The 15587-nt window shown below is 41.0% G+C and overlaps 1 protein-coding gene across 2 annotated transcripts in view; it reads right to left on the reverse strand.

The window, feature by feature from the left end:
* The window catches only part of zfyve26 (zinc finger, FYVE domain containing 26), a 40544-nt gene that overhangs the window by 23132 nt on the left and 1825 nt on the right, over positions 1–15587 (reverse strand). For both annotated transcript variants that reach the window (XM_041812202.1, XM_041812201.1), the window contains exons 2-20: positions 14499–14790; positions 14300–14375; positions 12640–12726; positions 12318–12467; positions 11636–11975; positions 9859–9983; positions 9583–9747; positions 8872–8960; positions 8628–8779; positions 7298–7504; positions 5007–5579; positions 4659–4823; positions 4212–4363; positions 3522–3765; positions 2515–2778; positions 2275–2394; positions 1457–1627; positions 990–1223; positions 497–602 (exon numbers count right to left, since the gene is read on the reverse strand). In XM_041812202.1, coding sequence (XP_041668136.1) covers positions 497–602; positions 990–1223; positions 1457–1627; positions 2275–2394; positions 2515–2778; positions 3522–3765; positions 4212–4363; positions 4659–4823; positions 5007–5579; positions 7298–7504; positions 8628–8779; positions 8872–8960; positions 9583–9747; positions 9859–9983; positions 11636–11975; positions 12318–12467; positions 12640–12726; positions 14300–14375; positions 14499–14689 — 3611 coding nt within the window. In that variant the 5' untranslated portion in view covers positions 14690–14790. The remainder of the gene's footprint in view (positions 1–496; positions 603–989; positions 1224–1456; positions 1628–2274; positions 2395–2514; positions 2779–3521; positions 3766–4211; positions 4364–4658; positions 4824–5006; positions 5580–7297; positions 7505–8627; positions 8780–8871; positions 8961–9582; positions 9748–9858; positions 9984–11635; positions 11976–12317; positions 12468–12639; positions 12727–14299; positions 14376–14498; positions 14791–15587) is intronic.

Raw genomic sequence — 15587 nt, forward strand, 5'->3', positions numbered from 1 at the left:
AAGCCGAAGAGGGCACAGACTGGGTTGGGGTCAAACTGAATTTCAAACATCTCACTATGGGCTTTAAAAATACTTATCCAAAAGTTGGACAGCTTTGGGCACATCCAAAACATGTGCATTAAATCTGCTGGTCGGCCGCTATATCGGGGGCACAACGGATTAACATTAGGGTACATTTTAGCAAGTTTATAATTTGATAAATGAGCCCTGTGTATTACTTTAAGCTGTATTAGGCTGTGTTTGACAGATGCAGAAGATGTACATATTTCATTTTATTTCTAGAATTTGCTGCGGGCCAATCAAAAACAGGCTGTGGGCCACATTTGAGCCCCGGGGCAGCACGGACTGAAACTCGTTAGGGCTAATATAATTCTATTATAAAGTACCTCATTAAATCCAGCTTCAAAAAACGAAAGTCTAGGTGACACACCATCTTTTTTAGACATCAGATAATTTTAAATATGGAAGTGCTGTTCTTTAAAAGCATTGCACATACCTGTCAGGAGACACCTGTCTGTCAAAGAGCAGGTGAGAAAGAAGCTGAAACGGAGACTGAAGCAACACCAGCAAAGGATTCCCAAGCTTCACTTCACCGATCTGGTCTGAGAGAAACATAAAGAGAAAGAAGCGTTGCTCACGACTGGTGTTACAGCTATAAATAAGGTATTTTTGGAGTACTTAGGTTTACCAGTAAGCAATTTATGAACAGCAAGTTAATTTAATTACATAGGAGGTTCAAATACATTTATTTGATTCACCAGCTGCATAATAGAGGAGAACATGGGCCAAGAAATGCAAAAACATGTCAAGTTTGCAATAATATATTAATTTGCTGTGTTTACATTTGAAGGCAGCATGAAGTTTGAATAAAACTCTCCATAAAACTTCTTTAAAATAGGACATTTACAAGTGGTAGCTGCTAAAACCTTAAAACTGACATTTTTGTCTTGCACTTTCCAAAAGGAGACAAAGAGCTTTAATCGTCTCACCTTCTGAACTGAGGCTGCGCACCAGCACGGATGCCAGTGTGTTGATGTAGTCAAGGAAACTGCGCACAAAGTCTGGTCTGGCGAGTTCTCCGTCTGGCTCGAAGGGGCAGAGCTGATCCAGAGAGCGCAGCAGCTGCTTCATGCTGGAGCGTACGGGATGAGTGTCCAGCTCAGCCTGCTTCAGACCGGCCTGTTCGACCAACAGAGCCAGGAGAGCACTGCCCACTCTGCCCTCTGTTAAAGGAGAGGTTTAAAAAAGAACACACAAAATCAGAATCTATAGAAGAATCTTGAAATCCTATTAGCAGTCTTAAATCCTTCATCAAGCTTTCTCCTGGATGTTGAAGTTGTGATGAGACATACAAAATAATCCTCTAAAATTCAGATGTCAGACTGATTAAAAATACTTCAACAGTTCACAGAATTGATCTTTATTGGCTCTGAAAAGTTGTGGCTGCTACACCAACCTGCTCCGTCTGTAGCAGTGCTCAGGATGTTCAGGGTGGTCTCCAAACGCTGAGTTAAGCCGAGCCGAGTAGCAATGCACTCTTCAGCCAGAATGGGGTGGCAGCAGAGGAGAACCTCCTGGATGCAGCAACCAAACGGGCTGGTGGACGTTTGGTCCTCACCAGCAGCTTCTGTGGATAACAGAGGAGCAGTGAAGAAGAGCTACAAATCAAATCTTCAGCAGGAAACGTTTTTTTTTTTTTTTCCATCTGAAGGTTATTTTCTAATAATCACCACAATAGACAGTTAAAATAAGAATAACAGTGCAGTGGTTACCTGTAAACATGTCATACAAAAGAAATAGCTGAAGGCTATTTTCAAAGCTTAAAACTGTTTGCATTCTATATGATCTTTACATTATTTTAGTCTTATGAATTCTTACAACCATTACAGTTTTTAATTCCTCTTTTTAACTCCTTTACTTCTTATAAGAAATATTTCAGGGCTTTTTTATGCCTTTATTTATAAAGATTGGGAAAGACATGCAGGAAAGGAGCCATGGGTCGGACTAGAGCCAGGTCGCCTGCATACATGGGGTGCAACCTAACTGCTTCGCCATCTGCACCCCAACTATATATGCATATGATTGTGACCCATATGTGTTTCTTTTCTTCCTCTTTCTGTAATTTGTGAAGATCTCTGCTGGCATGTTCGGTGTTTGTTTTATGAAAAAAAAAGAATGAAATGTGTATTTAAAAAAACATGCAATAAGAAAACAATCATAAAATGCGTGCAGCCTTGCAAACAAGCTTCAAACTTTTCCAGTATTTCTATTTACCTGCTTTGACTGAGCTCTTATTGGTGGCAGAATGATTCAGGATCTTGCTGATCTGTTGTAACACCATCGGAAATCCACAAATCCCCTCTGAGTGAGGAACCTTCGGGTCAACTCTCACTCCTGGAGAGACAGACAAGAGATTCAGGATTAAATCAATACATCTACATGAATGAGATTCAGAGTACATTGTTGCAAATCCTGCCCCTATGACTATAAAATCTGCTCAGTTTTATCCCAGACCTCGAGCCTCCAAGCTGCTGTTGAGCCGACGCTCTGCAGTGTCCAGCAGCTGACGGGACGTTTTCCAGAGCTGACAGTGGCAGCAGGCCAGGTCAAAGGCGGCCATGGCTGCAGGGCTGAGCTCTTCCAAAAGTGTGTACAGGAGCCCAGACGGGTCTGAAGAACAGCGGCTCAGCCAGTATCCCTCCTCCAGTGAGGGCATCGGGTGAGCGGGGGTGCTGAGGAGACGGTCTGCTATGTCTGAGATGGAGTAGAAGGCTACGCCTGCAGAGAAATAGACGTCAGATCATGGTTTAACTACTGTGGATGTTTTCCATTACACACACAGATCTAAGTTTATTTGTTACAATTATCAAAAGATGTCAGAGCTCCAAAAACAAATTTTGAAAGACTAGAAGGAGCCAGCCATCTTTAGAAGGAGCCCTGCATAATAAGGCATGTTGACACAATTTGCATTTGAGTCTTTTAAAAGCCTGTTGAACAAAAACACAAGATTTTTAAGTGTTGAGAAAATTAAAAATAAATTTATATTAAGCTGCCATTTTTGAGCAATGCATTTTGGCTTCAGGTCAAAATGTTAAACGGGGCAGTTTTGTTGAGGAGACAATGAGGAAGAAGAAACTATAAAATAGATAGAGGTAAGTGCAATTAGAAAGATGTGGAACAAACAAAGCAGTCAAGTAACACTCCTCCGAATGCACTGCACAAAAATAGCAGCCTATATTTGAATCTCCTATAAACATTTTCTGCAAAATGTAGAAATCTAATTTATTTATTTTTAAAATATGCATATGAAACACACTAACCTAATAAGGTCAGTTTGTCTAAATACGCCCGGCTCCCTTTAAGCAGAGTCCAGCTCTGCTGCAGCCAAAGCAGGCTATCGAGCAGCAAAGCTTTCCATGTCTGAGCCATTCAGACCACAAGACCTCACATAAAGAGATTGTTTGTCTGAAGTAGGAGTAGGATGTAAATTGGATCAAAATCAGTAAAATTAAACGTGGAACCTGCAGCAGCAGCACTTCCGATGGCCTGTAGGGTTGATCTCCCGCTGCTGCCAAGCCGACTCCGCCCTGTGCCTGAAACAGCCGGGGTCCCCAAACCCTCGGAGGACGATGAAGATGAAGACATAGACCGACTCTCCATCTTCTGCTCCACTCTCCCTAGCTCCACCAGCACCTCTTTGTAGCGCTCCATGAACACAAGCTCGCCGCAGCAAGCAGACGCCTCTAGATCAAACACCAGAGACACCTGCAGAGAAACACCCCAAAAAAGTTATGTCATCTCTGTCCAGGTCTCAGATATTTTCTTAAAGCAGTCCATCTCGTTAATCAGCCTGGATAAGATACCAAACATTTGCAAAGTTGCACAGTCACTAATTTTACTCTGTCATCTTACCTACTAAGCAGCACTCTACACGGGTTATTTATTTAACAGTATACTACTTGTTTCAGATGCTTTAAATGCAGGATTATGATCTAAATGGGGAGAAAAGCAGTTAACAAGTGACACCATTCCCTGCTGGTCTGGTCTGTGCTGATGTATTCCATAACATTCTTAGCAGTGAGGGAGTGAGTATAGCGCTCCCTACAGTGTATACGATGCAACCATCATTTTAGATTAAAAGTTGGTATCAAACTTGTGACTTATACACTGGTTTTAGGATACTACAGGTGGTGAGAGAGTAAGCTTCAGACCTGATGTGCCTCCATGAAGTTCCCTCGGCGGATGCAGGACATGAGCAGAGACTCTGGAGGAGACAACATAGCGGGGACGAGCCAGCTATGTGGACCGCCACATGGACAGACCTCCAACTCCACACAGCCTGCTGCTGTCCCTCCTCCACCGTCTAAAAACACATAAAAAGTCTGTCTTAAATCCACAAATATGAACATTAATAAATTTACTGCATATTTACACTGATAACAGAGGCATTTGTTCTTCTGTAATGCCAAAATGATGCAGTGAAAAAACAAAATAAGAGACTCATGAAACCAATTTATTGATCAAAATCAATGCAGAGTTCTTTGCATATTTCTCTCTTTGTATTTCATATTTATTTTCATCTTTAATGCCCTTTTAGCTCCTAAAAGAATAAACAGGCACCTGTTCATACAAATGGGGCAGTCGTGTTTTATTCTAACCTGATGTGCTTGTGCTGACTTCTCCGTTATGTTTCTCTGTGGAGGTTTGTCTCTCTATCGAGTGTCTCCTATGCCTCTTCCTTCTCCTCAGACTCGAGCTCTTGCTGGTTCCCAGAGGAGTCACCTGACAGCTGACTGATGACATCTGGAGAGGGCTCTCTGGACCTGGAGGCGGAAATATCATCATGACTTAAAAACCATAATTGCAGACTCCATCAGTGCCAAACACTAAAATAAGAAAACCACCTTTGAGGAGATTATTGAGCTGCAAATAAATTTAGAAATTTAAGTAGACGTTTGCAAGAAGCTAATTTAAAAAAGTAAAACATTATTTTCAGTTCCTCTCACCATTTCCGCTGCCCTGGTTGCTGGTGATGATCTGCAGCCTCCACTGAGCCTCTGCCGTGCGTTTGGATAATCTCTGCAGGCGAGCCCCAAATGTCGCAGCCGTCACCGAGCAGCCGAGGCTCTCAGCCACCTCGGCCTCTCTGGGCAGAGCTCGTCCTCCCTCCTGTCCATCCTGCTGACCGACCACACACATGCCCTCTAATCCTTCTTTCAGCAGCTTCAGGAAACCCTCCGTGGCGGTCACGTCCACCAGAAACCCTCTGCAGCCCTGGATGAAGTGACCCAGCTCCAGGTGACTGCAGTAGGCCGCTGCTGTAGAGTTTGAGAGCAGCTTCTGGTCCTTTCTGCTGTTCTCAGCCTCTTCAGTCTTTAGTTTTATCTCTGATTCCACGTTTGTGGAACATTCTGGCTGAGTGCTCTGATTGGGGTTAGAGTCTTTTTGGGCAAAGTCAGAGGTTGACAGAAAGAGAAGGGAGAAGATGTTCTCCAGGAGCTCTAAGCGAAACATGGCAGGTACGGCCTCCAGGTAGAGCTGACACTCCGACAGAAAGTGCTTGAACATTAAATGGCAACCTGAGAATCATGACAGGTGAGAACAAGGTGAAATTATCCTTCAGAAACACAACCCTAAAAAGCTTTAACTCTGTGTAAACAGTAAATACAAACAAATGTTATGATCTGAACATTTGAACCTGGAGTTTTATTGCAAATATCACAAAAAAAAAGAGACTTTATTTTTGGAAATCAAAAAAAAGCCAAAGCCAGCAACACATCTTGAAAAGCTGGGACACAAAAATAAAATAAAAGAGTTAAGGTTCTAGCCTTTTAAGTTGCAATCAGTGACGAGCAGGTCGAAAAATGCCACTTTTGCTGATTTAATTCTGTTTAAGGAAAGAGTGAGAACAGTCAAACATTCACATCACAAAGCCTGCAGCGTTTCAAGGCCATCACATTGTAAGTTGTGCCGTCTCTCATCCTTACATCAGATTTGAACAGACCATCCAGGATGTCTCTAGTGAGCTTCATCAGGATTTATTACAGGCAATCTAAGTCATGAGCAAGCATGACAGGCCATGCCCACTTCAAACAATCAAGCATGGGCCTCATGTGGGGCGAGGATGGCCCCGTTCTTAGGTTGCATCCCATGTATGCAGGCGGCCCGGGTTCAAGTCCAGCCTGTGGCTCTTTCACTGGATGTCATTCCCTACTCATTCAATCCTGTACATCCGTAGTCCTGAACCATTGAACTGAGATGGGGTCAGGTGACCAGAGATCCACCACAGACATCATGCTGTGATCTTTTTCCATCTTTTGTGGGTTTTGTTTGCTGTTTTTATCACTTTTAAATTTTTTTTTAATGTTTCTATTGTGTTTCTTTTCCCCTTTGTCCTTGTATTTTAATGTCCTGTGTGAAGTACTTTGAATTGCCTCTCTGCTGACATGTGCTATACAAATAAACTTGCCTTGCCTTGTTCTCATCCCTGTTTTTGGCTCTATCCACTCTTCCATCTCTGTAATAAATACGCAAAAAAAACACCCAAAATGAATCCTTAAAAAATGGGCCTCATTCACCAGTATCATCTTTCTTAAATTTGATTTGAGAAAGTTCCTACGATGTGTTCTTTAGGTGCTGAATTGTTCTCTCCCAAGTTCTTAGATTTCAATAAAAAATATTTGTATTTATCCTTTATTTTAGCAGGGAGAACCCACCAACATCAAGGTCTCTTTTCCAGGTGTGTCCTGCAATACAGTGAAACCATGCTTTTTTGCCCAAGGCACACCTAAGGTTAAGCCAGAATTTCAAGACACACCATTTTCATATCAGTACAAAATAGACTCTTTAAAAGATGTTACAGTCAAGGCCACCCATGAGGGGGGTGAAGGGGAGAGCTTTCTGGGGCCCAGCCAACTGGGGTATTATGGAGGTCAACAAAACCATGGTCCATGGTTAAGTTAAACTGTGATAACCAATATATTTAACCTGAATAATAAACACTCTTATCAAAGCAACCAAAAATTAGTTTTATTTATTTATGTTTGGTAAGATACAGCCTTATTCAAAATGCAGTCCAATTAAAACCGATCACTTTTTTATTAGTAATGTTAACAATGTTGATGGAGGCACCGAACTTCACAGCTAGGTCAACTCGTCTGTTCAAAAAGTTAACTCATTCCATCAACGCTTTCTGCATGCAAGATTATAATCTGCTAAATTCAGCAGTCAGGAAACATCTCTATCATCTGTTATCAGACCAGCACATCACAGCAGAAAAGATAGAGAGGTTTCGTACCGTTTGAGGAAGCTGAGGTTTGGCTTTGGTCCATTTCTGCTTCAGAAGACTGCTGCATGGACTCGCACTCACTGCAGACCGAATACTTGTGTGCGTTCACACAGAGAGCGTAGATGGCGTACTTCATGGCACAGAAACCCTGGAACAGGATTATGTTTCTCTGTACACCAGGACCGAGAGGATTGACTTTCTCAGTGTCTTCTTCACCTGGAAAAAACCCACAAAATTTACTTCATACTCTAAAGTCTGATTCATACTTTTGTGTCAAATCTACACCTTAGTGTCATATATGCCACCAAAACACAACTTGGCGCTGAGATTTAATACCAGTTCCTGCTCCTGCTTCCACTATTTCTGCTTCTATGTGTAAAGAAAACTTTAGTGACTCAAGCTTATTGTGTCAGGGCTGGTTTTGATCATATTGAGCATCAGTGGATTCTACTGCAGCTTCTGCAAAGAAAAAAAAAGAGGAGACAACCAAGACAATGGAAAGTGCAGCTGCACAGTTAGTCAAGCCATAGGACAGGGGAGTTTTTTGCACTTTAGCCACTGAGAGAGGAATATAAATGAGGAAATGCACAAGAAAGATGATCTGACTCGTTATATCGGAGTTATATTCCTGCAGACTCAGACTGGCAGTCAACAGCACTACCCAGCGAACCAATCACAGGGCTTGCAATTTGCATTGTTCCAGCGTGTAGTTGCAATTCTGAAGCCCGAGACCAGAGTGCACAGAGACCAAGACATGACCAAGACTTTTGGGGGTCAGGACCAAGTCAAGACTGAGACCGGGACAAGCAGAGACCGAGACAAGACCAAGACAATAAAAATCTATTTTTAAAAAAGCCACTGACAAGTCTGGAATTCTTTTAAATATCTGAAAATGAGATGTTTACCTAGATCAGGTGAATGAGACCTAAAGTAAGTGTTCAGAGGTATTTCTGACTAGAAATAAGGTGGACTGATGTCCGAGTTTTTGCAAGTGTAGCTATTTGTTGTTTTAGCACGAGCTTCTCCTTATTATCACATTATTGAAGTCAAAAAAATTGCGTATCAGTGAGGGACCCCGAGTCCGGCCAGACCAAAACAAGACTGAATAAAAATGCTCTCAAGTCAGAGACATGACCAAGACCTTCAAAATGTGGTCTCAAGACCGGTCTCAAGGCAAAGACCGTTTTGAGTACTACAACACGTAGTGTTGTACCTAGGCCTATGCCTCTGGGTAGCATTTTAAGTGGACCTGCGGCGTATGCTATGGCATAGACTCAGTGCTAAAGCATGAATCAGGCTATAAAGACAAACTAAATCTGAGGATTATTAGTATACTGACCAGTTCCTGGAGAATTTGGCAGTTGCTTCAGCAGATCCAGTATCTTCCGCTCTTCAAACTGAGCCAGCGGAGTCAGAGAATGAAGGATGTAGAGAGCGGAGTGATTATCCAGAGTGTAAAGCTGAGCCAGCAATGCTTCAGTGGAAATTCCTCTGAAGAAACGCCACGAAAAAAACAGAATAAAAAATAAGAAATCATGATCCAGATGAAGTTAAACTCAAAGAAATGAAAAGCAGATGCTTACAGGTTGTTGTTTTTACACCACTCCAGTATTCCCAGCTGAGAGGACAAAAGATTGGCGAACTCCTGCAGGACGGAGTCGTTGGCTGGAGCCTAAGGAGAGCAAAATATCAGTATATCAACACGGCAAAAGTCTACTTAACATATCCACAAGACTTCCATTTTAGAACTCCTAAGTGAAAATTAAGAGAAGATCTGGAGTTTATATTGAAGAAAATATTAGAGTGGAATAAAAAAACAGATGCATGAATATCTGGGAAGGGGGGCATTTTGAGGCACTCGCTGGGCTAGTCTATTTGTTATTATTCAAATGTATTTATCCAGGCTAACCTCACTGAGATTAAAAATCTCATTTACAAAGAGTGTCCTGGCCATAGCACATTTAACAAACACACAAAAATAGAACAACTACAATCACAGAGAAGAGAAATCCTGAGTTACAGAGCAGAAACATCTACACCCTGATGCATCTTCCTCCAAGGCCTTCAATCTACCTTTACAAAGATTTAAAGAGACCTCCTCTTTAAGGAGAGAGGAGAGACTCCTTCTACCCATTTCAAGACTGATTTTGGGAACAGATAGTAAAATTAAGTACTGTATTAGTTAGTAAGAAGTCTGTGCTTCATCAGGGCAGAGTACTTTCCTTTTAAACACTGGAAGCTCCAGTGAAACAGTCACAGAGGGGAATTTTATGTCAACTGATCTTTGCTCTGACCTGCTCTCGGTGAAGGACGCTGAGCAGCGTTTGAGCTGAGCTCAGACTGCGACACTGAGTCCATCCCAGGAGTAAAAGCAGACGAGACAGAGGCTGAAACTCCAGCTGCAGTAAATCTTTGAGCTGAGGAAACTCCTCCTGTTTAATCAGGTCCAGCGCAGTGACCTAGAGGAAGCAACCAATTATGTTGAGTTATTTTCTAATTTCTATGACCTGCAGGATCCAGTTAGAGAATTAAAACGAGAAAGCTGCTGAAACAGATTCTGGTGCACTCACCAAGACCTGCTCCAGGAAGTGTTTTCCACTACTAAGGCACTCAAAGTAAATGGTTCTCCAGATTGATGGACGATCTTTGTGGCTGCACAAACTCAGGGTCAACTTCTCTGCTTCTGGAAGATCCACTGAAAGGGAAATAAAAGACATTTATTATAAAAGAAAGTTAGAAACTGAACTAACATTGCCTTTAAAGTGAAAAGAATGTCTATTTCTTAAGCCAAAGATCACAAGATAAAATTTGCTCAACAGGAAAGAAATTCAAGGACCAGCAGAGGTGAGACTCCTCTCCAAGCTCAAATCAACATGTTGTAGAAAATCTGGTCACAGAGGAGCAAAAAATGATCAAAAATACAGATTTAAAGCATGTTTTTATATATCGGTATATATTCATGCATAGAGCAGGGGTGTCCAAACTATGGCCCAGGGGCCAAATGCTGTCCGTGGGCCACTTTTGTTTGGCCTGCAGTAAATTTTAAAGATAAAATGAAATATGGCCCACATTAGAACATGAAGCCTTTGCTTGACTGTACTCTACTTCTTCGTTTCAGCACAAGGCCATTCTATCATGCTAATTCTGTAAACAAACATTTTGACAAGAACAATTTAATGTTGTTTTTTAAATTTGTGACCAAGCAAAGACGACACTGTCAATGGTAAACATATTGGCAACCAAAATAAAACCTATAATTTGATTTATAACGCCCTAATTGATTACCACAGCAGATAGCAGCACCAATAGCGCTCCAGGTGCGTAGTCAGTGGTAGCCAGGGCCCTATGAAATGTGATTGGCCTCCCCAAAAAACGTTAAATTTATTGGCTATTTTTCTTGTCAACAACTACCTAGCCATTTCAGCACACTCAATCACTAAGAATATATAGCTACATTAGATTAGTTTTACTAACTTTCATATCCTAAAGGTGTGGGATTTGAAAGTGGCCCCACCTTTCCTGTATATTTCTATATGTGGCCCTCAGTGGAAAAAGTTTTGACACCCCTGCTTTAGAGACAAATTATACACAAAAATTGGTCCTTTTAAGATACATCTGATGAATTATTTGAGATAAACAGTTAAATCTTGCAGGTAAAAAAAAAATCTGTAGAAAGCACACCAACTTCGCTTTTATTTATTTATTTATCAATAAATGTAAGAATCTCAGGGGTAGGGGTAGTGGATCAAATCTGGTAGCAGCCAACAGCATCAGTAGATATCAACATAGAAACCCATCATAAATCATCACTACTGGCCTTAAATAATAGCCAAACAGATCTTTAGAAACTGAGAGTAAGTGATATAATTGTTATAGCTAAAAACTGGTCAGCTCAGGCTGTGACATGTGACATATTTCATGCAACCACAGAAGCAGAAGTGCAGATAAAACAGAAAAGAAGCGGCAATGTCATTATTCTTTTTTTTTTCACACAGACAGGAAGTCTCAGGTTTCAAATCACATATAAAAAAAGGGGAAAGTAAAACAGGAAGAAGAGGAACTGATTAGCAAGAACATGCAGCTGTTTAACGAGTAAATATGAAGACTGCTTCTATTTTAAACCTCTATCTGAACATAGTTTTAGGTGTAAACTGAATGATAGAGACACTATGTTTGTACCTGTGAGTGTTATTTATACATGAAGGACTAATCTAGGTATTGAAAAGTAATACAGGTTTAGAAATAGTGCAATTACCCCAGTATGTGAAATATTTCTTTACATTTCAGGATAAATTTGAGGTCACAAGGAACAGAGGCTCAACTGGCAGTTTTCCACTCAAAGGTTACCTTGAGTTTGTGGCGCACTCCTCAGCAGATGATCCCTCTGCAGTCTCAGAGCGGTGGAGCAGTACACAGAGACCAGAGCGTCGCTGTGCGGGCGGAGCAGCGAGTTCAGGACCCTCTCCTCTTTCAGCGGTCCATCTCTGGCTGCCCACAGAGCCTCACACAGCCCCTCCAGCTGCCCGCCACCTCGATGAGAGCTCCACGGCATCACAGACAGCACGGAGTAGATCTCCTCCGCCCAGTCGTCCCCCTTCTCCTGCCTCTTCTCAGGCTTTCCGAGCTTCTTCGACAAGTGCGTGATGAATGTGTGCTGCAGGCTGAGGCCCTCTGGGTAGCACTGGTCCTGGAGGAGAAGAAGGGCATTGGGACAATTATTGCTTAAACACCTGCCTATGTCTCAGATCTACATCACTTTATAAAAGCATCAGCAAAATGACACTGCAGCATTGTAGCTCCATTTTAACTAAGAAACAATTAACTAATATGAACCATTATGAGAAATAACTAAGAGCTCCTTTGCATTAAGGACACAGGGCCTTATCTGAGTACACCTGACTCAAAGTCTGATTCATTTGGTCAGTGTGAATGCAATGACCCACGAAAAACACAACTATTCTTTCATTCCAATTTAAGGTGAAAACCAAAAACACAAAAACAAGGTTCATAATGAGCAGAATGATTCTACCTGTAAGAATTGTGCCAAAGATTGAGCAAGTCTTGGCTTCCTTTTCTCCAATAAAGTCTGCAGACAAGACTCCACGGCAGCGTCTGTTGCATTTGGACCAGGAGAGACCTTTTGTTCAGACTGTGTCTCCAAAAATGCCTGGTGCAACTCCTGCAGAAAGAATTCAAAATGTTTAAAAGAACAAATCAAGCTAAAATCAGGATTCTTAGCCAGCAAACTGATCTTAAGCTTCAATAAAAGGTAGAAGCCCTTCTTACTCAGTTTTCCCTACATTATAATGAACTATATATTTCAACTACAGAAAAATCTGAAATAAAAAGACCTTGAGAGTGGTCTCCGGTATGCCCTCTGATCCCAGCTCCTCCAGGAGCAGCAGGAACTCAAGCTCTCTCCTGGTGTTTGATGGGACCTTCAGAGGAGATGAAAAAAAGGGAGAGGAATCTTATTTATTCATTTATTTAACCTTTGTTTTACCATGTTTATTCCCATTGAGACAGGGAGTCCTAGTAGAGACAGTCACCTAAGAAGTTCCACATAAATGACAAACAACAGAGCATAACAAATAAAGGTTTCATCAATCAACAAATCAGCAGTAAAATTTGCATTTACAGGGATTCAAACATCTTTAAACCTCATTATAGAAAGTACAGATACCTGAAAAGATGCTGAAAGATTTGTACAATATTTTTAGAATTAACACAATTAATATACTTTAATTAGCATGCTACTAAAGTTGGCATAACACCAGACTTTTGAACTTCAATATAATTCTGGTAAAATTCTCAACACAAGGGCAACAAAACACAAGTCCTAATCATCCTAAATCAAATTAATTCTTGTTTTTTGAATAACAGAAATGCAGAAAAACTGTGGAATGCTGTCTTAATCGTGCAAGTATGTTGACAACCCAAAATATTTCTGCATTTTGGTCAGGTTTTCTAATTTAAGGCATCTTCTTGTAGCCATAAATACTCGCCTATAGACCCAATATTTATCCTTTCAGTACACATAAAGCACTTCTTGGCTTTCATCTGTAAATAGTGCTATAAAATCATTTCTAAACTTGCAAAAGATTCATAGAAAGCTCCTAAATTTCCCCAGATAAGAGCATGTGTGAACAAAAACAGCTGAATGTTTCAAGCAGACTGATTTCCCTCTGCTGCTCTGTAGTACCCCCTCCCCTCTATCCCTCTCCTGACTGACAGTCAAACTGCAGGAAAACTTCCTGCTGAACGAGACAAGCGTAAACAAGCATGTCAGAAAATGTTCTGGATATGCTACTGTGAAATGTGCATGCATGAAAAGGGTTTAAATAAGCTCTACATACTCACTCTCTCAATTTACCCCTATTTGAAGCTGGTGGAACTGATGTTTCACCAAGGAGTGTTAAAAAGACAACTTATTAATACTGTTATGATGTGAAATGGGTCCCGAGTGATGTACAAAGAGAAGTCTGCAGCTTTCAAGACACATTTTTTATGCATTTGGGGTGTTATTTTACTGGATTGATAAACTGTTTTCACTGTAAAATGCAGCTTTTTTAAGAAAAAACTTCTGATAGTCACTGCTCATTGCTCTCGTCACAGTCCCAGATTTTTAAAGTCTGATACGATTCTTGCAAAAATTACATAATATTGATATTCGTTTGGATGCCCCTGCAGAATATACAGTTCCTAGGCATCTTATATTGGATAATATTTTGCTTCCAATTGTGAAAATTGCAAGCAAATTATTGCACACTAGCTTTTTTCAGCAAATATGCTCAGTTTCAGTTTCAAAGCATACTGAGGTACTTTCTGAACCTATTGATCATTAACATAACAGACTATATTAATTAAAATACATGAAATAAAAAATTACTGAAGTATCAAAAATTGTGACCACATTAATTCCATCCTGGGGCTTCAGGAAAACCTGACACAACACTTAACTTCAGAACAAACCCAACAGAGGACTGTAATCATTGTGTGATCTATTATTACCTTCTCTTCTGTCCATTTCTCCAAAACCTGAAGCCAAAACCAGGCCAGCCGGTGTGGACTCCCAACAGACTCCCATCTACAACATTAACATACCAGCAGACTTTATTTGTGAGTTGCATAAATGCATTTGCTTTTCTGTAAATCCACACAGTCAGACTCAGTAAAACCAGAATAGGCTGCACACTGGTGCATTACTCACTTCAGGTTATAAGGATGGCAGATGATGACATTGATAATCTCCCGCAGCTCCTCTGAGAGTCCTCCTGTGGACTGGACCAGCTGTGGCACACAAGCACCAGCCAGCTCCCACTCTGCATGCTGCAGGCACCTCTTAAAGTACTCAAAGAGGTCCTGAAGGGAGGTCTCAGCCTCACGGCCGAACGGATGCATGATGGTCACTTGTCACTGTGACGCTCCAAAGATCAGCGGTCACAATCGGAGAGACGCCTTCACTTCCATACGGCAAAGGGGGAAAATGGAGCCTCCTCCACCTGAAACAGTAAGAAAAAGGAAGTTTAATTCACAGAAGAGCAAAGTGGATAGAGTTAGGAAAAGGGATGAGAGAGTGGGGGAAAAGAGCCACAGGGCAAACTTAAACCCAGCCCGCCTCTGGGCCAGGGCTATTCAATTACAAATTCAACTGGGCCAAATTTTAAAATCAAGAAATGGAGCCAGGCCACACATGTTCAGCGCCCAGTAAGCAGCTGGTAATTTCCATTTTTGAACCAATACAGATCAATTTGATGAAAAATACGCCATTTTTATTCATAGTCTCCCTTCTAAATTTGGCAACATAACAAAAGCACATGAAAAAGTGCATAAGACCACAACAACAGAGCTGTATTTGAACATAACCTGAGGTAGTAGAATTTTTTTTTCACTTGAATAAAAATAAAATAAATAGAATGAAAAAATAAAATAAAATTCTGATATAATCATTTTGGTCACATCTTACCCAGGCATTACTTAAAGTACATAAAAACTAAATGTACAGTGTTGCATTCATGGTCTGAAATACTGTGGGAATTTATGACAACTTGTGAAACAGGTTGCCCTCTGAATCTCTGGCATGATGTCAGGGTGGTCATGCAAGCATGTGGCCCCTGCGCCGCTAATTGAATAGGCCTGATCAAGGCCATCTGTTTAGCTTAGCTTTACCATGTATTCATAAAGAGACAGTTAACATCTAGCTTTATAACTAACTTAGCTTCGTTTAAATTCTAAATTTGGTTAAAAATTTGTTGTAGAAGCATTAACTCTCAGTAAAGCGGAACATAAACTTACTATA

This window comes from Cheilinus undulatus, linkage group 18, assembly GCF_018320785.1.
Source record: "Cheilinus undulatus linkage group 18, ASM1832078v1, whole genome shotgun sequence".
Taxonomy (NCBI): domain Eukaryota; kingdom Metazoa; phylum Chordata; class Actinopteri; order Labriformes; family Labridae; genus Cheilinus; species Cheilinus undulatus.